General features: G+C 43.1%; 1 protein-coding gene across 1 annotated transcript in view; it reads left to right on the plus strand.

The window, feature by feature from the left end:
• AGXT (alanine--glyoxylate and serine--pyruvate aminotransferase) overlaps nucleotides 1–26181 on the plus strand; it is a 70019-nt gene that overhangs the window by 27083 nt on the left and 16755 nt on the right. Inside the window, 4 exon segments of the mRNA XM_029615169.1 lie at nucleotides 15747–15847; nucleotides 16182–16252; nucleotides 22518–22547; nucleotides 22550–22601. Of these exon segments, the coding sequence (XP_029471029.1) occupies nucleotides 15747–15847; nucleotides 16182–16252; nucleotides 22518–22547; nucleotides 22550–22601 (254 nt within the window).

Below are 26181 nucleotides of genomic sequence, written 5' to 3' on the forward strand. Positions count from 1 at the left end.
CTCCCTTTGTGAACTCTGGGCCCATGTCCTACCTCTTAGTGTTGGCAAGGTAGCAACATTGAAACTGGTGTGACTCTGATTAAACTCTTAATTTATGGTTCACAAAGTCATTCAGAATTTAGAGAAGTAGGATGAGGTATGCAAATAAATACTGAATCTCAGAATTCATGGGATACAACAATCAGATCAATATCCTTCCACAAGTACCATATGCTGTACTCCCAGGATGGGAGTAACCCACTAACCACTTCCTCTGGAGAGTCCCATGACCTTTTCTCACAACCCTTCTCTTACAGGAATATGAGGTTTACATTCCACACATACCATTTCCCACCTCCCAAGTGCGTACATTTTTCCCATCCTCCCTCGACTCATTCTACTCATGGAACAAGGTCACCACTACCTTTACATTGCCGTAGTCCTCCACATCAAAATTCACATCCAAAAGGGCTCATGTAATTCCATTCCCAGCATCTACTCGTGACTCCTTGGTCACCTGTCCTCCCACTCAGATTCCACACTTCTTCCTTCCAATTGGGTCCAGGTTTCCCCAACATCCTCCATATCTTGGACCGTTGGGGGCAAGTCTTCATTTCAGAATCGCCCCAAACTCCCTTTCTCCTGGCCACTTTCCTCAGACGAAGGAACCCCTCTTCACCCCTGGTTTCCGGTCATTTCTTCGGGAGGAGAAAAACTTCTCCACTCCTTGGCCTCAGGCCTCTCTCCTTGAGTGAAAGAACTGCTGCAGGGCCTCGCTTTCAAATTGGGAGGGTCTCTGGGCCCAGCAGCCTGCAGGTTGGCTATTCAAGGCCACTGCCTTCTGGAGGTCCCTTCCTCTGCCCACCCCATCCCAAGAAGAGCAGGAACAAAAGAGGTCAAACTCCCACCAACTCCTCCCACTCAGACATTCTTTACCAATCACATTCTTGGGTTTTTAAGGGGACACCCACCACATGAAAACATTACACTGCTCACCTCCCACAAAATTCTATCTAGTGGTCAGTTACCATGACTACAAGTTCCAAACGTGATAGATCCTGGGTCTCCCCCACCTGTGCAACTAGAAACCAAACAGAGGGTCAGATTTGGGGGACTCACAACACTAGGTAAGAAGCCCTACGGTACCCTCTTAAGCTCATAGTAAGTGAAAGTTTTCAATGCTTCTTCATCAAATGCACACACAAATCTGGAAAATTAAAAAAAAAAAGTCAGTGTCTTATCTTCTTAAGGTGTAATGTATACCCACAGCTCCTGGAGGAAGTGACTGCTTTTTCCACAACATTTCTGTATCATTTTCATAAGCTTTTTCATCACAATCCAATAAACAGCATCTGATTATAAATACCTAGGGGATGGGCGGGGTATAGCACAGTGGTCTGTAATTGCAGTCTTGGTGCCCATCTCTAGTCTCTTCGCCGATGGAAGAATTCAGATTTAGGAGGCTTTAAACGTCACCGAGGTGGCTCTGTGCATGGGAGCCATTTTTTAATGCAGGTCTAGGAAGAACGGCTCCAGACTGACTTCCCCAAACCAGGGGCCACACCTTCTACAGCATGCATTCACTCTCTGGTTGAGCAGGAGGAAACATGAACATTAATCTATGGTCATCCAGGAAACCAGAATGGCTAGGGGTATCCAGAGGACTGGGCTGAGAACCTGCTCTTAGACACTGGTCCGTCCCACCACAGACTTCTACCACTTGCCATAGAATTCACCACTGAGCTATTGCAGGAAGCAGGGGAGCTTATAATCATAATTGTAGCATACAAGAAATTAGCTGGAAATAAATCTGCCAATCACAGTGAGGTAGATCCATTCTACCTTATCAATGTCATCATCTGTGTTTAATTTCCTTTTCCATTATTTACTTTATAAACTTAACAATGCAGCAGAAGCAGGAGGTAGATTTGCACACAATGGAGGCAGTGCATGCAGGTATTTCTCATGCATATTCATTGTGGATATCGTGAAAACCTGACTGGCTAGAGGTAGTGCTGCATGCTGCCGTGCAGAGGACCTGGGTTCAGTTTCTGCTCCCTAGGCTGGCAGGGGCGAAGGATATTGATTTGCGATTACCATGCTATATTGTGTTTTATGTTTTTGTATAGTTATTGTGGAGGAGCTTGTTATAAACTGGTGAATGGTAATACAACCACTGTGGGTGGGGAGGAGAGCCCAGTCTTAATCTTACAAAGACAGCTTGTGGCCAGATTTTGCAGGCCCCTGGCCAAGGACTGTTGCTGTAGTTACTGGGGCTTCAGTGAGGTGGGAGGGGATTATAAAAAGAGGAGAAAGAAAAGAGTCCTGGACAGCTGGAAATCACGGCTCATGGTCCCAAAGCCCAAGGGAGGTGGATTCTGACTGAGCTGGAAACCCAAAGGTGCAGGAGAAAAGTGTAGGACACATGGCTTGAGATGGAACTTATAATTTAGCATTTACATTATATTATTTAATATACACACGGTAAAATTAATTTAATAGAAAAGCTTTCAGGTTTTTTTGCTTTGTATAAAAACAAAGTTATTTTTGTAACTATTTTTGTGTTCATTTTTCATTATTTTTCTCTCTTCATTCAACTTCACTGTACACCTCAATCCAAAAAAAACAAAAAAATATCAGAGGGTAATGGAGTTCCACCTTGGCATCTAAAGGGATAATATTCAGCCATCCTGTTTTCTTCTCCTTATGCTTTCCTGCTTTCCAGTGCCTCACTCTCTTTTCTTCTCCTGTCCGCAGTCCATCCACTCCTACTCTCTACAGACATCTCCTTCATTCCCTGCCTTTCCTACCCACGGTGAGGTCCATCTTCAAAAGCATTTATCTGAAGTTAGCCAGCTAAATGAATATTCTAGCCGGTTAATAATTTAGGTGGGTAGATTTTAACCCGATACGTCAGCGGGGTTCCGGGAGTGTAGCTGAGAGGAGTTGAGTTAGCCGGATGACTTAGCCAGCTAAGTCTGGTCAGACCAAAAGACCTGTCCCAAGTGAGCCAGCAAACTTTAAGATAGCCAACTATAATAGTGCTGAAAACAAGGAACTCCCTAGTGAAATAAAATGAAAAGCCAACAAGAAAAAAATTTCACTCTTATGTAATGCACAAAAAAAAATAAAATTAAAGAAAAAATTATATTGTCTAATGACCATCATAAACACACAGAAGACTGCATTAATATCGTTAATGACTTGTGTCTCAACTTGTGTGTGGGGTTTAATCACTGGTCATTAAAACAAGGTGTCTTGTGAATGATACCACTATAATATTTTTGAAAAACCTTTGATATTTTTTAGAAAGCACATAAAATTCCTTTAAAAAGAAATGATTTGAAACATTTCTTTCACAGCTGTGCTGATGAAATGCGGTCCGTTGTAAACAGAGTCCAATATTTTACTGTCGTTTGACAATATAGCAGAAACCAGTTAGAATGTTGTCACTTGAGAATGGTCTAGAGTCCTAGCACAAAATAAAGCATCACGGAGAATAAACATCCAACGTTGCAACATTTCAAAAGGATGACATTCTCTTCGGGGATTCTGATAAGTGTTCAAAATTATCTGTCCATAAAAGGACTAACAGCAAAATCTAAACAAAGCAAGATAAGAAATGTGGTATCATGGTAATCCATCTATTTAGAAATGATATGAAAATAAAAAAGTGTATTACTTTTTAAGTGGACTGCTGGAAACTTTATCAGATCAAGAAAGCTAAAGACATCTTCCCAAAGTTAGATAAGCACGAGTAGCTCCAAAACTTTACTTACTGCAAGATAAATGAATGCTAATGTTGACAAGGCACAGAGGCTAAGCGCAGGCTCAAATGACGTTAGCACTGAAAAGTGTGACAGGGTGGGAAAAATTGGCCCTGTCAACCTTGAGAGCAAGAGCAAACTGTTGAAAAAATAAATTAATAATCATAATGGGTACCAATTGATATAGTTGTTCAGACCTGTCGGTGCTACTGTCTGTAGATAAAATATCCAGAAATGTTCCTGTTTATTGAGCACTGCTGTAATGTCGCCTCCCTCTGGTGATTGAATTTTCTCCAAAATAGTCCAGCGCAAATCTGAAAATGCATAATCTGTTCAGTGTAATGCTGGACTATGGGAACATGCATATTTACTGTGTTAAGATGACTACAGTGTTCCATTAAGTGGAGTTTGATCATCCTTGATGTACGGCCAATGTAAACCAAAGGGCACGGACAATGAATTAAATAAAGTTCTGCCTGTGAATTACAATCCGTTCTGATGCGATGATAGTGTTGGGATGTTGCATGAATTACTTTGTAGTGGGGGAGGGTGGAAAGGGGATGTGGGGTGTGGTGGGGCCAGGAGCATTTCTTTTTTGTTTTTAATTGGGGGAGGTCATAGAAACATAGAAATGACGGCAGAAGAAGACCGAATGGCCCATCCAGTCTGCCCAGCAAGCCTCACACATTTTTTCTCTCATTCTTATCTGTTTCTCTTAGCTCCTTGTTCTATTCCCCTTCCACCCCCATCATTAATGTAGAGAGCAGTGATGGAGCTGCATCCAAGTGAAATATCTAGCTTGATTAGTTAGGGGTAGTAGGGGCAGTAACCGCTGCGATAAGCAAGCTACACCCATGCTTATTTGTTTTACCTAGACTATGTTGTACAGCCCTTATTGGTTTTTTTTTCTTCTCCCCTGCCGTTGAAGTAGAGCGCCATGCTGGATATGCATTGAAAGTGAAGTATCAGGCACATTTGGTTTGGGGTAGTAACCGCCGTAACAAGCCAGCTACTCCTCGCTTTGTGATTGCGAATCCTTTTTTTCTTCACCCCTGTCGTTGAAGCTATGCAGGATATGCGTGAAGCATCAGTTTTTTGTTTTTTTTTTTCCCCCTGCTGTTGAAGCAGAGAGCTATGCTGGATGTGTGAAGTATCAGTTATTCTTCTCCCCTGTCATTGAAGCAGAGAGCTATGCTGTATATGCATTGAAAGTGAAGTATCAGGCATATTTGGTTTGGGGTAGTAACCGCCGTAACAAGCCAGCTACTCCCCTCTTTGTGAGTGCAAATCCTTTTTTCCATTACCTCTTGCTGTTGAAGCTTTGAGCGATGTAGGAGTCACAGTAAGCATGTGTATGTTTATTTAATAAGGGTATTGTGTCAATAGCCATCATTCTGGCGAGTCACCCACTCTTCATTGGCGGCCTCTTGACTTTATGGATCCGCAGTGTTTATCCCACGCCCCTTTGAAGTCTTTCACAGTTCTGGTCTTCACCACTTCCTCCGGAAGGGCATTCCAGGCATCCACCACCCTCTCCGTGAAGAAATACTTCCTGACATTGGTTCTGAATCTTCCTCCCTGGAGCCTCAAATCGTGACCCCTGGTTCTGCTGATTATTTTCCTACAGAAGAGGTTTGTCGTTGTTTTTGGATCATTAAAACCTTTCAAGTATCTGAAAGTCTGTATCATATCACCTCTGCTCCTCCTTTCCTCCAGGGTGTACATATTTAGATTCTTCAATCTCTCCTCGTACGTCATCCAATGAAGATCCTCCACCTTCCTGGTCGCCCTTCTCTGTACCGCTTCCATCTTGTCTTTGTCTTTTTGTAGATACGGTCTCCAGAACTGAACACAGTACTCCAGGTGAGGCCTCACCAAGGACCTGTACAAGGGAATAATCACTTCCCTTTTCTTACTCAATATTCCTCTCTCTATGCAGCCCAGCATTCTTCTGGCTTTTGCTATCGCCTTGTTTCGCTGTCTTCACATCATTAGACACTATCACCCCAAGGTCCCTCTCCTGCTCCGTGCACATCAGCCTTTCCCCCCCCATCGAGTACAGTTCATTCGGATTTCCACTCCCCATATGCATGACTTTGCACTTCTTGGCATTGAATCTCAGCTGCCATATCTTCGACCACTCTTCCAGTTTCCTTAGATCCCGTCTCATTCTCTCCACTCCTTCTGGCGTGTCCACTCTGTTGCAGATCTTAGTGTCATCCGCAAAAAGACAAACCTTACCTTCTATCCCGTCCGCAATGTCGCTCACAAAGATATTGAACAGGACCGGTCCCAACACCGATCCTTGCAGTACACCACTTAAAACCGCTCTCTCTTCAGAGAAGGCTCCATTTACCATCACACATTGTCTTCTGTCCGTCAACCAATTTGCAATCCAGGTCACCACCTCGGCACTCACTCCCAAGCATCTCGTTTTATTCACCAGTCTCCTGTGCGGAACCGTATCAAAAGCTTTGCTGAAATCCAAGTAGATGACATCTAGTGCTCTTCCTTGATCCAATTCCTTGGTTACCCAGTCAAAAAAGTCAATCAAATTTGTCTGACAGGATCTTCCCCTGGTCAATCCATGCTGCCTCTGGTCCATCAATTCTCCAGACTGTAGATAGTTCACTATTCTCTCTTTCAGCAGTGACTCCATTACTTTTCCCACCACCGAAGTGAGGCTAACCGGTCTGTAGTTGCCTGCCTCTTCCCTGTTCCCACTCTTGTGAAGCGGGACCACCACCGCTCTTCTCCAATCACTCGGCACCACTCCCGTTTCTAGGGATCTATTGAACAGGTCACACAGCGGACCCGCCAGAACATCTCTGAGCTCCCTCAATATCCTTGGATGAATCCCATCAGGCCCCATGGCTTTGTCCACTTTCAGGTTCTTTAGTTCTTCCCACACATTTTCTACTGTAAAAGGATTTTCATCTATTCCCCTTCCCTCCAGTTTCTTGTTTAGAGATGGTCCTTCTCCAGGGTCTTCTTTAGTGAACACAGAGCTGAAGTATTCGTTTAATATTTCTGCCATTTCTTCGTCTCTCTCCACACATTGATCATTACCACCTTTCAATTTCACTATACCACTTTGGACCTTTCTCTTTTCGTTGATGTATCTGAAAAATGTTTTGTCACCATTTTTTATCTCCTTGGCAATCCTCTCTTCTGCTTGACTCTTTGCCAACTTGATTAATTTCTTTGTCTCCCTCAGTTGATACAAATATTCTTCTTTGTGCTCCTCCCTTTGGGATCCTTTATATTTCTTGAATGCTGTTCTTTTAGCTTTAATTTTGTCAGCCACCTCCTTTGAGAACCAGATAGGTTTCAGTTTTCTTTTGCTTTTCTTTACATTTCTAACATATAGAGCAGTTGCCTTGGTGATTGCTCCTTTTAGATTGGTCCACTGCTGATCCACATCTCTCTCGTTCTCCCATCCTTTAAGTTCTTCCTCCAGGTAGTTCCCCATTTCCTCAAAGTCTGTGTTTTTGAAGTGACGTAATCTAACACTGGCACAGTCACTTAGGGGGTGGGAAGGGGGAGGGACCAGGACAGGATCAGTAGCCAATTTGTTTTTTTACATGGATGGGTGGGGCTGGAGGGGGGTCATCACCGTGCGGGCTTTTTTTTCCCTATTTTTAAACTTTTTGGGGTCGTCAGGGCCTCCTCAACTGGTGACCCCAGGTTGAGACAGGGGTCAGCACTGACCCCTGCTCAGTCTCTCCATTTGCCGTGACTTTGATTTTTCGGGCCAGCGGCCCTTTAAGGCTGTGCTAGTCCCGTGAGATTGGGGCCGCTATTGCATTAAAGGGCCGCTTGCTGTGTTCTTTTGTGTTACATGGTGTTTGGCTGCGATACAAAAGAATGCACCATACAGCCGCTATACTTTTCTGGGGGAGGGGGATGCACTATCTCGGCAACACCACCCCATGATAGTGGGTCCCCTCCTGAGATAAAACATAGCAGCTTCGTGAATGTAGGGGTAACTTTGCTATCCAGACTGTCTGAATATGGACCTCCATATGTCTCCTCACACCTTTCCTCCCTCCCACCATGTCTTCTATCTATTCCTCATTCCTCTCACCCACATGTGCCTAACTTTAACCCCTTACATCATATTTCCTCTCTCCTCTCCCACTGTGCATCTCCACCCTCTTTTCTTCTACTGCCTATTCTCATTCTCCCCCTTCCCCTCACCATATGTCTTCTCAATTTCTTCCTCTCTCCCCTATTTGTCTCCTAACCCCCTTTCCCCCCCAGTATGAATCCTCATACTTTCCCTTGCATCGTCTGCTCTTTCCACTATTCCTACCACTATGTCCACTCCCAGGAGTGAGTTATTTATTTAATGATTAAGAATTTTGCAACCATATTCTGCTTATGATAAATATCTCACTCTAAGCAGATTACAGTTAGCTTACATATAACATAAACATAACAATAGATTAAACAAATGTAGCCCCCCTTCTAGACGTGAGCCTGGAAGACGAGGGTCACACAGGGTCCTGGGGCTAGCTACTCTCTCTGTCCCACAGAGGTGTGGGGGTGACTCTCCTGATGAAGTCTCTCTTCACTGTAGGTGGAACACACACGAGTGCCAACAAAATGTTCTGGACACTCAGACTGGGTGTTCAAACAATAAAACGTTACTGCAGTAATTCTTCAATAGCAAGCTGTGGCACTATACATACGGTACCAGTTCTTGGCACAATAGTGTCCTCATTTCTCCAACTTTCCTTATCTGTGCAAGTGTCCCTCGGTACATGGATGAGGCAAACACTCAACTTTTAGAGCATAGAAAAAAGTTAGCCTTCCCATATTGCGAGAGGTATCCTAGCTGTGGGCAGAAATCCCCTTCCAATATACTGACAAGGTCTCATACCCTGAACAATTCCCATTTGTATCTCTCTCACCAGGAGGAAAACTCCAGATGGTGGTCTCTCAATGAATCAGAAAGGTCTTACTCGCTTTCTATTTTTCGCAGACGACACATGAAAGATACAAACAGCACTTTTAGTTTTCCCCATTCTAGGGCAGGAAGGGTGGCAGCAAAAAAAAAAAAAAAAAATCTTCTTTGCCAATCTACCAAAAGCAAAAATAAATATTTACTCAAATGTCCAAAACTGGAACTCTTGCAGCAGATCACCACTGGCCACTAACCACAGATTGTAAGCTGGGGTGGGCAGAGTCTTTCCTATCCAGGCCAGCCCAGCAAAGGGACTTCCCACGACCCGTTCCACTGTTAATTGTCACCGCTGTTCTTTGTATCGCCCCTGAGCGAATTTTGCAGTTACATTGTAAACCGATGTGATTTGTATCTTTTACAAGAACACCAGTATAGAAAAGTTAAAAATAAATAAATGATCCCTTCCCAAGCCAAGAACCAGGAATCTCGCAAAAAAACTCCAAACTCAGCAAAAAAAAACCCAGGAACAAAACACTAGAGACTATTCAATCATATAGGTTTTGTAGTGGAAAAGATTTAGTCTTCCACCTATCCTGGATTGTAGACCATGAGGACTGGTCCCTGGAGTAGGCCAAAACTACAAAACAATAAGAATCTTCTACATCCACATATCTCCAAACTGAATCTAATCTACCACACTGATCTATGACTCATCCTGCTTTTATTCAGGTAGGGGGATGACCATTCCAGCAACCTCATTGGAGTTACTATTCCAGATATGGTATGACCCTTTCCTCCAATGTCTAACCCTAACTCCTAGTCCAAGATGTAGGGAACTAGAGCCATATAGTGGTGATCCCAAGGGATTGCCACACAAGACAATCACCACTTCTTATCATGTATAATCAGCACATATCAAAATTAGGTCACCATGAATCATTTGGTTTCCTGTATCTAACCATTATTTATTTATTCCAAATTTATAGACTACCTATTAACATTTCTAGGCAGTTTACAAGCATACATTCATAATTCAACATATTAAAACAATCAAACTGAGTAAAGAAACATTAAAGCAATACAAACAAAAAACATCAGACAATGACTAATAAAACATCAAAAAACTTAAAAAAAAAATAAAACTAGTTAAAACAAATTAAAAACATAGGGGACTGTATTCAGTAAGCCAGTTAGTGGACAAGTTATCCAGCTAAAGTTAGACAGATAACTTGTCCCATATATTCAGCAGAATAAATGTCCTGCTGAATGTGATCAACCTAGAGTTATATGGCTATATAGAGCTGGATAACAAAAGCCCATCCAGCTATTTTTGAATAAAGTCAGTTAAGTGTTTACTATCCGGCTTTGTGTGGCCGGATAACCCACTAAGTAACACTGTCATTACCCTATAAAAAAAAGGTTAAGACTAGAAGGTGGTCAATCCCTCCCCCCTAAGTTGCTGCTAAAGACTTGCAAGGCCATAGTATCCTACCCCCACACCCCCTCTCCCCAAACCTTTTTAAATCTTGAGAAAGTGCCTGGCATTTTATGGCAGGGAGGCAGTCAAATGGGTATTTAGTAGTCGGGACTGGAGACTAGGGTCTGGCATACAATGCCAAGTACATTCTCAAGATTTAAAAAGGTTTGGGGAGAGGGATAGGGTTAGGATACTATGGCATCACAAGTCTTTAGCAGCAGCATAGAGGGAGGGGATTGGTCACTCTCTAAACTTTTGTTTTATAGGGTAATGACAACGCTACTTAGCTGGATATCTTTTAAAGCTATCCGTTTATGTAGTGTGTTATCCAGCCACACAAGAGTGGTTACCTTTAGACCTGCTCAGAAGCAGCTCTTCTTTGCCGATATCTCTGCCCTTCCCTGGAATGCCCCCAAAACTCCCCTTTTTTATCCAACTAAAATTATAGCTGGATAACTACTTTTCCGGTTATAATTTAGACAGCTATGAGGCAGAATATGCCACATTTGCTATTTGGACACACAATATTTGAGTTAGCCTTCTAAATGGCTTTTGAATATGGATCTCATAACAATCAGTACAGCTGCCATTCTTGCTTAGCATATTTCCACACAGATCCTAGCCTGGATTACTCGCAAATCTTCAGTGAGGTCAGTGGCCATCATCATGACCGGTTTTCAATAGGTTAGATAAAAACTGAACAGTCATTAATTCATATCTTCAGTTAAGTTAAACAAGAAATGATTTTTAAAAAGTTTTCTAAATCGCATGAAAGACCTCTCTCCCTTTAGCCCTAGAGGTAAATGTATTCCACAAAGATGGGTCCTAAAAAAAGGCGCTCACGAGTTTCGTCAAGCCTGAACCTGTCTAAGAGATGGAAGAATGAAGAGACACTGGGAAACGGATCTTAAAGACCTTGAAGGTTGATAAAGCTTGGTGACAAACCTTGATACCCTTTAAAAACCAATAGTAACATTTTGAACTTTATCCACCACTCAGTAGGTAACTAAGGATATTCAAACAGTACAGGAGAAATATGTTGACACATTGAAGGCCCAGAAACTATTCGAGCTGTAGAACTTTGGACATACTGAAGTGCACGAAGGGTAGTTTGTGGCAGACCTAAGTAAAAAGCGTTACAGTAGTCTAATGAAGAGACAACTAAAGAATGTATGAACATCTTTAAATCATTTTCATTTAGAAAAGGTTGAAGGCTACAAATCATGTGTAGTTTAAAGAAGGCACTTTTCACAACCTTATTAATCTGGGGATGGAAAGATAAGGTTGAGTCCATGATGACACCAAGGTTTCAAGCCTGTTCATTTAGATTACCAAGCAAACGCTGCTATGGTATGGCATATTTGCAAAATAGATTTTTTGGCAGAATTTTTTTTACCTTACAAAGTGCCTGGTCAAAGAGGAGTTTTTGTTAGTTTTACGAGGTGATACTAGAATTTATGGGGCAGGAAGAAGGGGGGGGGGGGAAGGGAGGACTGAGAAAGAAGGATAGGCAAACCAGTATAGCAGGAAGGGTGTAAGGAAGAAGAAAAAGGGTTGAGTAGTGGGCAGAGGGAAAATGACCTGTGATGGGAGGGAGGAGAAAGAGAGAGGAGAGGGCCCTGGAATGGTGGGAGATGGAGGATTGGTAATGGGAGTGAGAAAGGAATAGGGAGTTTGAAAGCTAGGAAGAAGAGGGGGATGAGGAATCAGCTGGAAACACAATAACCAAATTAATTATTTTCTTCAGAGTCAGAGAACAATAGCTCTAACTCTCTGTATGTATCAACTGAATATACAACAGAAGGAAGGGCAAGGGAAAAGGAGACTTCCTTACTAAAAGTTTATAACATTGTAGCCCTTCAAAAGCCTCGTGCAAAAGAAAACAAAGCTTCAAGACATACATGTAGGGCTATAATAGAGTTAATGCTATTGACCACATGAAACAGTGACAATAGAGATATGGAATTGATTGGAAGACGTTGAAGTGATTGATGTGTCTTCTGTTAATGAAAGACAGTTGGTAATAATTAAAGTAGGGATATGACGGGGTGTATGTACCGTGCCAGTCCAGAGGGGGCACTGTGCTAGGAAAGGCACAGTGAAGCCATCAGACTAGTTGAAGATAAGTCTAAACCTCAGCTCCCAGCAGTCTTTGCTAGGGGAGTCAGGAAAGGCAGGAGCTCCGACAGTGGGGTCTCTAGCGTGCTGGGTGGGTAGGGACTCCCAACACACCCCTAAAAAGTAGCAAGTGTGTTCCCTTGGAGTAGGGTGGTGGCTGGAATATCAAGAAGGTACTGTGTGTTTATTTTGAGGTTGGGTTGGGAGCTGTTATGCTGCAACAGAGCCAGAGTTTAAAAGCGTCAGCTTTTAAACTTGGGATGGAGTCAGCTGCTCCGGCTAGCTGACTCCATCCCAAGCTTGACTCTTGATATCTGGGGGGGATTCTTTTTATGTGGCCCAGACAGTGGTGTGTGATCCTCTGTGGGTGCGCTTGTAGTTGTGGCATTCCCGGGAGGGAGATGCTATAAACAAAATAGGCAGAACCAGGCACTGGGTGTTAAATAATAATTTAAAACTTGACTTTAAATTAATCAGAAAAGTTTACTCTTTAAATACTGGTGTAGTTACAGATGAATTTGTTCGAAGTAGGGTGTCTCATTCTGGGCAGGTGTTCTTCGCCACAGCAAACTGGTCGAGATTCCCATGGTGGTAAAAGATGTGCATTAAAGATCTCCCAGCAGCTCACCTGAGATTCCTAGGTCAGGGGTCCCCTTCTAGCATAGCAAAAATCCTAACTTAGGCTCCAGTGTCTTCCCAAACACCCTGCCCCGTGTCCTGGTCCCATACTTGTGCTGGACATCCGGATGGGGTCTCCTTGATCTTACTTTATTCCTTCTGAAAGTTGACGCCTCGGGTTGAAAAGTCTGAGGGTGGGAACCTGCCGATCCAGCCAAGTTCCCAATGAAGAGGGGCGGCCAAAAAGCCTCCTCACAATAAAAGAGAAATACTTTCTTTACAAAAACCTTCCTAGACTGGACTCTTGCTGTCACAGGTGCTTGTCACATTCATTGGGGGAATGGGCTCACTGGTCATCAGCCCCGCATTCTGGGTACAACCTGCGAGGATGACCTGCCCCAAAGGAGCAGGGTGAAATGCACTCCCTTCTGTGTTAGACTTCTTTCAGCCTTCACTCACCTCACACAGCCAAGCCTGTCACAGGTGCTTGCTTCCTTCAGGGAGTATATGGGCTCGCTGGGCTTCAGTCATGGAGTGCAAGTTCCAAAAGGATTCAGACCAAAAGGTTATCCTTACTGCAGCTAAATACCTAGAATCCACTGGCAGGTTGTGCACAACGAATCCCCCTCCAAAAAGGGAAAGTGGTGAACCAGGGAGGCCTCACTAGGAAGGGAAAAATATCTCTACAACTTGTCTCTCTGGTGTCTTCTCTGCACTGACTAACCACACCTTTAGTCACAAAATGGCTGGTTATAAAGGGCAGGAGCAACCAATCCAGTCTCTCCTAGGTGGGAGGAGGGAACGAGGATGGATGGCTCAAGATATTACATCTCTGGATGGAACTAGGGCATTCAGTGACAGACTGAGGAGTCCAGTCACAAGAAGACCAGAGACTGAGGACATGGAGAGCAAGCTCACCTCAGGGGAACATTACTGTGGTGAACATGTGTAAACCACCAAGTATTCTGTAATCAGATCCCCGGATGTCCTGATTTTGTCATAGTAAGTACAGCAATCTGATCAACAGGGGACTGGTGGTTGCAGCAGAAGCTTGAATAGAGAATATTGGCACTGGTAGGAAGGCTTTGGTAACTGCAGAATGGAAAGAAGCAGCTGCAGAAGGGTAGGGAGAAGTAAGAGCAGCAGCAGAAGGGCTAGAGCAACAGAAGACAGCACGGAAGGTGGGCAAGAGGTGGAGGTGATAGAAATGATACAGAATTTCCCTATGGTAGAAGGTTGATGCTGCAGGATTATGGAAGATGAGGGGCCCTAATTATGATTTGGCTGTTAATTAATTTGGGACATGTGACTGACTGAAGGAACTAGCATGTTTTATATTGATTATATAAACATCCAGGATTGTTGAACAGTCAGAACACAGGGCTAGAAATTGGGACATTTCACACTATGAGCTGGAAGTGCTATCTTTGGACCAATAATCTAAACTTCATTGCTTGATGCATAATCAGTTATCAGGTACAGAAGGAGATCTCTCTTTCAGTACAAGTGATATTATCTCACATTAGAGTCCTCAGTGGCCGTTCTTCTCAACTATTGTGAGATGATACCTCATATCATAAGAGAACTCTTTCATTTTACCTAGTAACACATTGAGTGTGAGAAAAATAAATCAAACATTAAAAAAAAAAACCCCAAAACAATAAAACAAAAATGGGGCCTCCCATCCCTCACTCTCACTCACCCCTAAAAGTCCCGGGGCTAGGATCTCCACCGGCCCCCACTTACCCGGTAGGGATTCACCAGCGAGGCCTAGGCAATTCTGCACATCAAAATGGTGCCATCCACTGGGGTGAATGCGCTGAGGTTAATTAACTCTGATGCGTCCACACTGGACAATGTCAGTTGAAGAAGAAAAGAAGAAAGAAAATTATATTGTCAGAGCTGCTCTGAGGCCTGGGCCCCGGCCTCCAGGTCAGGACCTGACATCAAGCCTGGGCTTCAGCCTAGGATGAGGCCCAGGCATTAGGACAGAGCCTCCAAGCCAGGCCCCAGGGTCCAAGCCAAAGTCCCGGCATAGGGCTGAGGTCTGGGTCGAGGCCCCAGTGTCAGGACTCTGACTCTGGTCCAGACTGCAGCATCAAGCCTGGGGCAAGGCCACGGCCTCCCTGCAACCCACTTTTCTTCTTCAGCCGTTGGCGGGTTGGGGTGTGCTGGAGGCCCAACAGCCTCTCTTATTCTTCGGCTGGTGACGGGTTTCACTGTCTTCACCCAATCATTGCTTGACAGAGGACTGGTTGAGGACATCAGTCTGATGATGACGACAACAACATACCCCCCAGGTGTGCCACCCTGTGAAAATGCACAGTATGTACACCCAATCGTGTTGGGTCTGCTGACAGATATGCGAGATCTGGTTTGACATGTCTTTAGTTTTATAGCTTACATTCTAAAACCAATAAAATGAAACATTGGGCTTCTTTTTCCTCACTCATGTTTCCTTTGGAAGTAAAGGAGAAACAACCTAGTACCTTCCTCCTGCTGTTTTTGGCTTCTAGCTCAACTGGAACCCACCACAACTAGGGCTGTGGCACCACATCTACTTGGGTTGTTTTCCTCCTTCCTCTGTAACTGAGTCATCACAGGGATAGTCCTCGATGGAGGGGCACAGACTGCATCTCCCTTCGGAGCCTGGTACACCTGCTGTTGAGCAAGGATTGTGGTTCCCTCCCTGCAGGGGCTACAGGTGCTGCTTCTCCCGCTTTTGCCAGCCTAAGGAGCAGAAGCTTAGAGCAGAACCCAAGTTTTCCTGCAAGGCAGTGCAGAGTGCTGTCAGTGGACCATCAGGCTGCCCCTCCTGTTGTTCTTTATCTGTCTCTCTTTCTTCCTCGGTCTCACTTTTCATTTTCCTTCTCTTTAGGGCCTGGCCGAGCACAAGCCTTGCCTCTTCTTCATCACTCATGGAGAGTCATCCAGTGGGGTGGTACAGCCCTTGGATGGAGTGGGAGAGCTCTGTCACAGGTCGGTACGAGTGAACCCTTCATGCGCCATATTTCACTGAAACCTCCAATCAGAATGGGACCAAAAGGAGAAATAGGAAGCTAAAGAAGGGGACAAAATGTGGAGAGGAAAGTGAGACAAAGGCAGGCAAGAGGCATGGGGAAAGGAAAGATTACGAGAGACTAGGAAAGAGAGAAAAAGCGAGGAGCAGAATGAAATGAGTTAAAAAATTGTAGAATGAAAATAGACAAAAAGAGAGAATCAGAGGACGCGGTTTTAACCTTATTTCCTTCCAACGAAATCTTTCGTAGAGTGTTGCCTCTTATAGCATCACCTCTTTTTTTCTTGGTTTCAGGTATAACTGTTTGCTGCTGGTGGACTCTGTGGCATCGTTAGGAGGGGCACCCATCTTTATGGACCAGCAGGGTAGGAGGCATCAGTTCTCACCTTCCACACTGCATTTTACACTTGGAGGGCAAAAACCTGAATCTGATGGTCTAGCGTAAATCAAAATGTGATAGTGCCTGCTATCAAGGTGGAAAAAGAGTACTAATATGCTGATGCACGTCACTTTGAAAAATTTTATTTAAAGACTGATTAAGTGCCTCGTTATTCAAAAAGATGATTTAGCCAGATAACTTGTGAGTTATCCCACCAAATGCCTTGAATATTGACCACCTGGTGAATAACTTTAAGAACCATATTTAAGATCAAAATAAAACTGAGCATAAAAATTCTTAGTTTTTCCAGCCCCCAACTCTCTCAGTAGGAGTCAGAGTAGTGAAGGGACTAGGAGTAAAAACTTGTTAGTGCCTGCTATCAGGGTGGAAATTTAGTACTAATAAACTCATGTACATTGCTTTGAAAGATTTTATAGTAAAAACTGGAAAGCAATTAATAAGTTTTTATAAATAAATAAAATCAGAATAATTCAGTTTTCCCAGATTTTTCTTATATAATTCTGTATATATATAATAGTATACCAACAACAACAATTTTATACCATTCCCTAGTGACAACAGTCATATACTAAACGCATCATAAACGTGCCATATCTACAGCAGGCCCCATTCAATGGAATGCGCTCCCACCAGACATTCGGCTTGAGTTCTGCCACTCTTCATTCAAAAAAAAACTTAAAACCTGGCTCTTTAGCCAAGCTTTTCCAGGACCATGATCATCATTTTTTCCCCTCCAACCAGCAAGAACATATCTTCTTCACAAACCCCCATTTTCCATACCACTACCTACTTCGGTATCTAATCTCTTGCTGCAGGACACTTGAGACTTTCTCACTTATACGTTATAATTTTTATGCTCAATAAGACCTGTCAACTTAATTGTTTAAGTCTTTTTTTTTTTTTTCTCCTTTATCTTTTGGTCATCAATGTTACAACGTTATTGTTAAATTTTGAACTTATGTACACTGTTCCAAGTTTCATAACCTTGTTCTATGTAATGCCTTTTGGCAATTTTCATGTTCTGTTTCAATGTAAACCGATGTGATCTTTATTTCATATAGGAACACCGGTATATAAAAATCTAAAAATAAATAAATAAATAAATACTCTTAATGCAAACATTCTTATACCATGCCCTACAGACAGCAATCCATCAACTTCTCCACACCACAACCACTGATCTTACATCATTCCCTAAATCTAACACACTTATTCCATCCTTTAATGACAGCACTTTTGTAACATCTCCCAAAGCTCACCCCATCCTGCACAGATAGCATTCCAGCAGCTTCTCTCAAAGTCAGAACGTATGCCTGCCTGTACAGAGAGCAGAGCTCATGCCCTCTTCTGCAGATAGCAATCTAACAGTACTCCAAAGCCAGAATCCTCTACAGATAGCAATGCAGCAGCTTGTGGCCAAACCAAAACTCATATCATTCCCAGTGAGAGCAAGCCAACGATATCTAGAAGTCAGAAATCATACCATCCTCTACAGACAGTAATCCAACAACTGTTTCCAAAGCTAGCCTTCTTATACCATCCTCTATAGGCAGCACTCCAATAATATCTCAGTCATTTTTCTTGCATCATACCCTACAGATAGCAATTAACTTCATTTCCTGATGTAAGCACTTTTATCTTTTTCTCCATAGAGAACAACCTATCCATATCCCAAAGCCAATGGTGCTCAAATCAGCCCGGCCCTCACTACCCCCTCCCCAAGCTAGTCAGGTTTACAGGATATCCCTAATGAATACACATGAAATATACACTGGCATCCTGAAAACCCGAATGACAGGTGGAGGCTCGAGGACCAGGTTGAGCACCACTGCTCCATTCACAGCAATTCCTGTTGTGCTACCAGGAAGGATACAGAAGTGCTCATAATTCAGAACTACAAAGCTACACAGTGAGCCCTAAGTCTGTGAGCATCCAGTTCTCAGATGTAAGCCAACACTCTTAGATTAATTTCTACTGTGGCCTCCGGATGGGTGAGTGTGGAGCAGAAGGACCTGTGAAAGGCAGGACTGCTAGTACATTCCATACAGGAGATTCTGGTGGGAAAGGCAGGGACTGGAAGAGCAATGAGCTGGACTCACAGCGAGGCTACTACACCATTCCCCACACAGACGCCTACTATGAACCAGTATGGGCAGCCACACTACTTTATCCTTCTGGGAGAAGCTGTGAAGTCAGAACCAGTGGTCTTACTCTCTTCCCTACAGGGACAGGCACCGGAGCTATGAACTGCCCCTACAGACAATACTCTCAGTCCCTTCACTACTTTGACTCCTACTGAGAGAGTCAGGGGCTGGAGGAACCGTAAGATAGATAAGAGAATTTTTATGCTCATTTTTAATTTTGATCTTAAGTACCTTTTAAGCTTATGGTTCTTAAAATCATAGACCTAAGGGTCGGTATTCAGAGGCATTTAGCTAGATAACTCATGAGTTATCTGGCTAAATATCAACTTTTTGTATACTGAGACACTTATCTTTAGACAGATAACTCATTATCCAGCTAAAAGTTATCCAGATAACTCTTTGCCATTTCTTATTTTATACATATGCATGTCTCAATAAAACTTAACTTATCCAGATAAGAAAAGAGGCATTCCAAGGACATTCCAGGGCAGGGTAAAGTTATCTGGCTAACTTAGTCAATTTTCAACTATATCTGGCTAAGTTAGTCTGATAACTTTAGAACTGCCTCAGAGAAGTGAACACATAACTTTCATCTTAATTGGTTAAAATCAAAAGAATATAGCTGATTAAGTAGCAGAGCTAAAAATAAATAAGCATCCCATGTGGGTCGGTGCCCAAATCCCCAACACACGATCATATATTCAAAATTTGTCATGCTGGGCCTAGCAACTTCCACCCCATCCGAATGCCTCCAGAAGCACTTAATAAATAAATAAATAAATATGGAGGGATCCTCTGGGTGGACTTCCTCACTCCCCCTACCCCCTTCCCAGTTCCAGGCAGAGTGCCAGAAAGCCCTACGCCTCTCCCTCCCTCCCACCGCATCCCTTACCTTCCTACTTACTACTAGGAGTGTGCAGCCAAAACATCTTGTGTCATGTTGTTTAGTGTCATTTGGGGGCCCGTTTCCATGCTGTTTAGGTTTTTTGTTTTTAATAGGTTTTTGAAATAGTGCACACTATTTCAAAAAAAGCAGATATTGTGCACTGTTTCTGAATATTGCACACTAAAAATAATAGAAGGAAAAACATTAAATTTAGTGTTTTTTTCTATTGTCTCATGTTGCAAAACCACATGAAACATGCACAGTATCCTTGGCCTTGTCTAAGTCATTTCAAACAAATGCACATCCCTACCTGATACTTCTACAAATTCGGCCTTTTGCCAGGATCAGGGAGCTCCTAGAGTGATCCTGACCACTTTCAGCATTGCTGTGGCTGCAACATTGGAAGCGTACGCAACTAGCATTGCTAATAGCAACCCCAATGTTAAAAGCAGCCGGGATTGGGCTAGAAGCTCCACGATCCGAGCACAAGGATAGATTTGTAGGGGTACTGGGTGGGTGATAGTGTTAGGGTTAGGTTAGGGGGAGGGAGAGGAGCAGAGCTTTCTGGCACTATACCCAGAACCAGGGAGGGGGCAGAGAATGTGGGGGAGACTACCCAGCAGACCCCACCATATTTGTTTCTTAGGTGCTTCCAGAGGGGTATAGGTGGTGCGAAGCCCATCAGAAAAGATTTTGAAAACACTTTCTAGGGGGGTCAGGAAATTGGGCCACAGGCTTTCGCAGAGCTCTTTAAAAAAAAAAAAAAGTTCTGCCATGTAGTCAGCTATATACTTTTAAATATAGCCGGTTAAGGTGAAAGTTATCTGTCTATCTGCAGCTGGATAACTTTAAACTTAACCAGCAATAATCAAAAGATGACCAGTTAACTTTAACGTTATCTGGCTAAAGTGAATAGGATAGTTTTATTCAGAGATATTCAGCAGGACATTTATCCTGCTGAATATCCAGGGCATGTCCTGCAGCTAACTTTAGCTGGATAACTTGGCCAATCACCACGTTACTGAATACTGGCCTCCTGATTTTTATGTATTTGATTTTTTATATTGTGATGCCTTTTTTATTGACTTGTATTTTATTATGAATGTAAATTTATTTTATGGTACATCACTTTAATTGTATTTATAGACAGGCAGTTCAATAAGATGATAAACTAAACCTAATCTGATCGCATGTAGCTGCATAACTTTGCTCCGAGTCAGGTCTAAAGTCATCCAGCTGAAAAGATTGTTATATACAGCTTAATACTGGCAAGGTTAGCCAGATAACTTAGCTCCACCCCAGAATGCCCCTGGCCATTTCTCTTTTATCTGGCTAAAATTTAGCCAGATAAGTGCCCTAGATATTCAAAAGCAAGCATTTATCAGGATAACTCACAAGTTATCCTGATAAATGCTTTTGAATTAAGGACCTCATTGTGTTCTCTATTGTAGTTGCCTATTGTAACGCTGGCACGGGAACTGGTGTTGGTGAACTGTTGGTGCTGAGTGATGATTAGCGCAACCTGGTGGGCGAACCAGTTAGGCCCACCCCATTAGCTGGCAGTGTGCCCTGTAGCGGGACAGGCCGGAGCTTGGCCTATACCAGCCGTTCTCTCCACAGGTTGAGCCCTTAGGTTCTGGCAGCTGGCGGTTCTTAGGGCAATGGAGAGAACGAGAGTCCAAAAGCCAGGCAGAGGTCAGGGCAGACAGAAAACAAGGAAGGCCAGAGTCCAGGAAGTCAAGCCAAGGGAAGGTAAAACAAGATGAGACAGAACACAAGACTGGGGGAAGACACAGACAGAAACAGAACAGGGCAAGGCAAGCACTCAGGAACAAGGCAAGAGAAAAACGGCAGGAGACAAAAAGCAGGAATGGAATGTAGGAACACGGAACAGACAGAAACACAGGAAGAAGGCTAATTGAACTGACAAGCAAGGCACATCAGGAGACCTGTTGCTGAAGCGAGGAACTATTGCAGAGCCTGGGCTTAAGTTGGGCAGGTGGGTAACATCATCAGGAGGCGCCGTTCAGGTTCCTCCTGCCACTGCACGCATATTATGTGGCAGCATGGCGCCTACAGAGAGGCTGGGCGGGGCAGCTGGATCCGGCGGAGTTCCTACTGCGTGAGAGTGGATGAGTGCCACGAATCTGAACACCTATATCTACTCATAGTGGTGCTTTCACAGGTTTAATTATCCACTGACACAAAGGAATTTAACAAACTTATATAGGATCTGATGTACCAGAGGTTTTTTCTATGTTGTGCCAATGGAGAAAATGCTTAGTACATTGACCCGTCTGAATGCAGGAGAAGAGTCCTTCAATACATTTACTATTAGGCCGATACAGTACAGTGTGCTCTGGCAGAGCGCACTGTTACCCCGTGATCAGAAGCGCTAGCTTTACCCCTTATTGAGTAAGGGGTAATAGCGTGTCCAAAATGCGCATCCAACCTCCACGAACCTAATAGCACCCACAACATGCAAATGCATGTTGATGGCCCTATTAGGTATTCCCGCGCGATTCAGAAAGTAAAATGTGCAGCCAATCCACACATTTCACTTTCAGAAATTAGCGCCTACCCAAAGGTAGGCGCTAATTTCTCTGGGCACCGGGAAAGTGCACAGAAAAGCAGTAAAAAATGCTTTTCTGTGCACCCTCCGACTTAATATCATGGCGATATTAAGTTGGAGGTCCCAAAAGTTAAAAAAAGTAAAAAAAATAGAAAAAAAAATTTGAAATAGGCCCGCAGGGTCGAAAACCGGACGCTCAATTTTGCCGATGTCTGGTTTCCGAACCTGTGGCTGTCAGTGGGCTCGAGAACTGACGGCGGCAAAATTGAGCGTCGACTGTCAAACCCGCTGACAGCCGCCGCTCCTGTCAAAAAAAGAGGCGCTAGTGACGCGCTAGCTTGCCCACTCTCCCACGATTTTACTGTATCGGCCCATATGGGAATTACAGAAAGTTAATGTGGCAAGCTGTGAAGACAATGGGGAAGTTTGGAAAATATCTGTGGAATGGCAATTCGCTTTTGGTGGGTTTCAAGGGCTGGTTTTATAACACATTTCTCATTATGTGGACCCTTTATTGTTTAATTATTTGGATTTACTGCGATTATTTCATACATTTGCTCCTTCTGAGAAATAAATCCAGCTATTAAATGCACTGAGTTTCTGAATCTTGTATCGTATTTCCCGATAGGTATTGATATTTTGTATTCCGGTTCTCAAAAGTGCTAAATGCGCCCCCTGGCACTGCCCCCATTTCATTCAGTGAGAAAGCCAGGTAAGAAAATTCTCAGATTACCAACTATGCTGTGGATATGGAGTGGGAGGGAAGTCCATAACCTATTCTGAGACCCAAAGTTTAAGGAAGATGAGGTTCTAGCACTCTCACCAGCTAAGTCCTGCCATGGGGATAGTTGTGTTACTGTTGTGGAATAAACTGTGCCGTAGGTCAGTGGTGCCAGTGTTTCAGCTGCTGATGCTGCCTCTTGACCAGTGGGGGGCGCTTTATCATCTTGTTTCTAGATGACAGGGAGCTGTAGCTGTCTAGACTGGGGACTGTCAGTAGAGGGGGTTCTTGAACCAGGGTCCGACCTCTTTTCCCATCTGAAGGTTCAGCATAGTGCTTAAAAGGATCCCTGGCCTTTCAGATACATCTGAAATAGACTCCAGATAATAGAAGAAGAAGCAACAACTCTGACCAGCAGGCTATATAGTTTAACACAAGACTTTAGAATTTAATAAAGTAAGTTTCCAGGGGTTAGAAACAAAGGACAAGTGCATAAACAAAACAGCTTTCCTAAACTCCTACTAATCTTTTCTTCACCTTCAAATCAGGTCCCATAACAATTACTTGTACATAGGGAGCTCCTCATCCTACTCCCGATGTTTCACCATTGTCTTTAGAACCTGAATGAAGAAATCCCTAGGTCTCATTAACTGGTAGCAGTTTGTGTTGTCTAATATTTAAGTCCCTGCTAACTACAAACAATTCTCCAAAGGTTCCCTAGCTTAGGATCCAGGGATCATCAACAATTCTTGAAAGCTTTGATTTAACCAGCTATAGTCTCAGCTTTCTAAAGCTAAAAAAAAACCAAACAAACCCTTGATAACCAGTACAGACTCCTAAAGATTTTATAAGTTCAGCTCACATGAATACCTAACAGCGCTAACAGTTATTCCCTGTTTATCTCTTAACACGTACAGGGGATAAGGCTAATACATAGAAATATCTAAGCATTTGGGAACCTGGTTTCTTAGTAACTTTAATCAGGGTGAGATCTTTCTCAAGTGCTTAAGTTGAACAAAGAAACATTTACTTCATACCAGCATTCAAACAATTAGCAACATAGTTTTTTAAACGCCTCTAATTAAGGTGTAACTTTTTAAATGCTTCAGACTCAGAGAAACTGTACATACAAATATCTAAACATTTGTTAACTTATCTTCTCAACCTTCTAAGCAAGAATCACATTCTCAATTGTACAAAGAGATTAGTAGTACAGACAAACTTTCAAGCAATTTTATAACTTCACTTTTAAACTTTTCTAATTAAGGAGTAACTGGTCATCTGCTTAACATTTGGAGAGCTAGTGCTGAGGCATACAAACATTTATACATTTGCCAGCTTATCTTCTCAAATCTTCCAAGGAAGGAGTCACGTTTTCAATTGCTTAAGATTCAGAAACAGGCAAACTTTCAAGCAGTTACTAACTTTACTTTTAAACCCCTCCAGTTTTCCTCCTGGAAAGAGAAAATGATAGCTCTAACTTAACTCTGTGGAAGGGCTCTGCCTGCAAATAGCTCCCCTTCTGCCTCTGTCTCTCTGACCCCCTTCTCCTTCCATGGACCTCTGTACTGGCTCTACTCCTGAGCCTGGATCTCCATATTGCTAGGGAACTCCCTTTTATAAAGCATCACACAGCCAATTATGGAACATCTGCTAAGACATTCTGACTCAGCTTAATGTTGCACATGCTCTCTCAGAGACTAGGTCCTAGGGCTGCTGGGAACTGTAGTTCTCTCTAGCAGCCATCTTAGTTTTTTTTCTTCATTTGACATCTAGCCAGATCCTGCCTACCACAAATACTATTAATCCATCATAACAATCAACAGGTCTGCACAATGAATAAACATGAAATACATTTGCACATTTTATATCTCTGAACAAAGTTAATTTACATAGTTTGGTTATCTTGAAAGCCAGACTTATTCCTGGTTAATAAGGAGGAAACAAAACATCTTATTGCAATTACCATTCAACATTAGATTAGAATGAAATTACCTGAGCTTCTGTAAGAAAGTAAAATCATGGTATTCCAAGAAGATGGTAAACATGTGCTGATGGTTCAGTCAGTTATGACTGAGGAGCTCCTGTTTGTATGTTTATTCTGTTTTAATTTGTTAGATTGGTCTGAATTGTAATGGCATTGCTTTGAATATTGCGCTTATATGTTTATTGGTTTTAGTATTGTACATTACCTTGAGCAGCTATTTTGGCCAGGAAAGCCATCTAGAAATTATTAACATAAATAACATATAAAAGAAATGTAAAAAATAACAACAAACATTTATGGAGAGTACAATCAATAAAACATAGCATAGCAGAGAAACATCAAAACACAAGAACAAACTAAACTAATAAAATACATGTTGTTGGTATTTTTTTTTTTTGTATCGGAAGAGTTAAGATGCTCCATTTTTCCCATACATAATAACATAGAACATGATGGCCGATTGACTATTTGGTCCATCCAGTCCAACTATCTGCATATTTTTATTTATGCAGCAATTGCTTTATGTGGTGCTGGTACCTGGTGAGACAGCATGCATAGACAGGAAAGGAAGGGTAGAATTCTTCTGGCAAGGAAAGGCAGCATATACCTTTTCACCTTGCTCTATGCCCACCCACTCTGTTCTCTTAGCAACTCAGAGGTCCATATTCAAATGCTACTTAGCCAGATACGTTGGACTTATCCAGCTAAGCTGCGGCTGCTGAATATCCAGCTATGATTAGTCACCACTTAGCTGGCTAGGCCTGGATTTATCAAAATGCACTAAATATCACATGCGATAGGAAAATGGGTGTATTTTATAGTAATAGGCAGTTTATCGCAATTTGCGCTAATACCTATGCAAAGCACTATGTTTTTCACACTTTGCGATAAGTGCCAGAATTGTTGTATTTCCTGGGCCATGTTTAGTAGTTTTAAGGTCCTGGAGAGCCAGCCTAGCTATCAGGGCCACTGAGGGGAGAGAGAGAGAGAGAGAGAGATAAATACCTATCTAGTGTGAGGGCATTATGGCTAGGCTCTCTCGCTCTCTCTCTCTCTCTCTCTCTCTCTCTCGCCCCCTCCCCCCTCAGTGGCCCTGATAGCTAGGCTGGCTCTCCAGGAGCTTAAAAACAGCATTTTCAAAATCATCGCAGCGAGATAAAGCCCTATCGCACGGCTTTACGCAAATAAAAAAGGTGTAGTTAAAATACGTGTTAAAGCTGTGCGATACGGCTTCGCAAAATTGTGAATCGGTCTGATTGTTAGTTAGATAGTTAGTGAGCAAGCAGTGGACATAAGTGGGAGGCACTACTTATCTGGCTAACTTAGGCCTGGATTTTCTATTGTCACACAGCTTTGTGAATCCCATGGTAACGGGGGGGGGGGCGAAGCAGGAGGCAGGCCTGCGAAAGCCGGCAGCGATCGCACCACCGCGGTATTATCGCTGCTGGCTTTGCACCCAATAGCACCACCATGAAAGGTGGTGCTATTGGGTGCGCTACTGGCAGCGATAACGGGTCTTACCTTATCGCCATCAGCGAAGTTACCGCCGTGTCCACCCCGACGCCGCCCCGACTCCTCTTCCGG

This window comes from Rhinatrema bivittatum, chromosome 9 (assembly GCF_901001135.1).
Source record: "Rhinatrema bivittatum chromosome 9, aRhiBiv1.1, whole genome shotgun sequence".
In the NCBI taxonomy this organism is placed as follows: Eukaryota; Metazoa; Chordata; class Amphibia; order Gymnophiona; family Rhinatrematidae; genus Rhinatrema; species Rhinatrema bivittatum.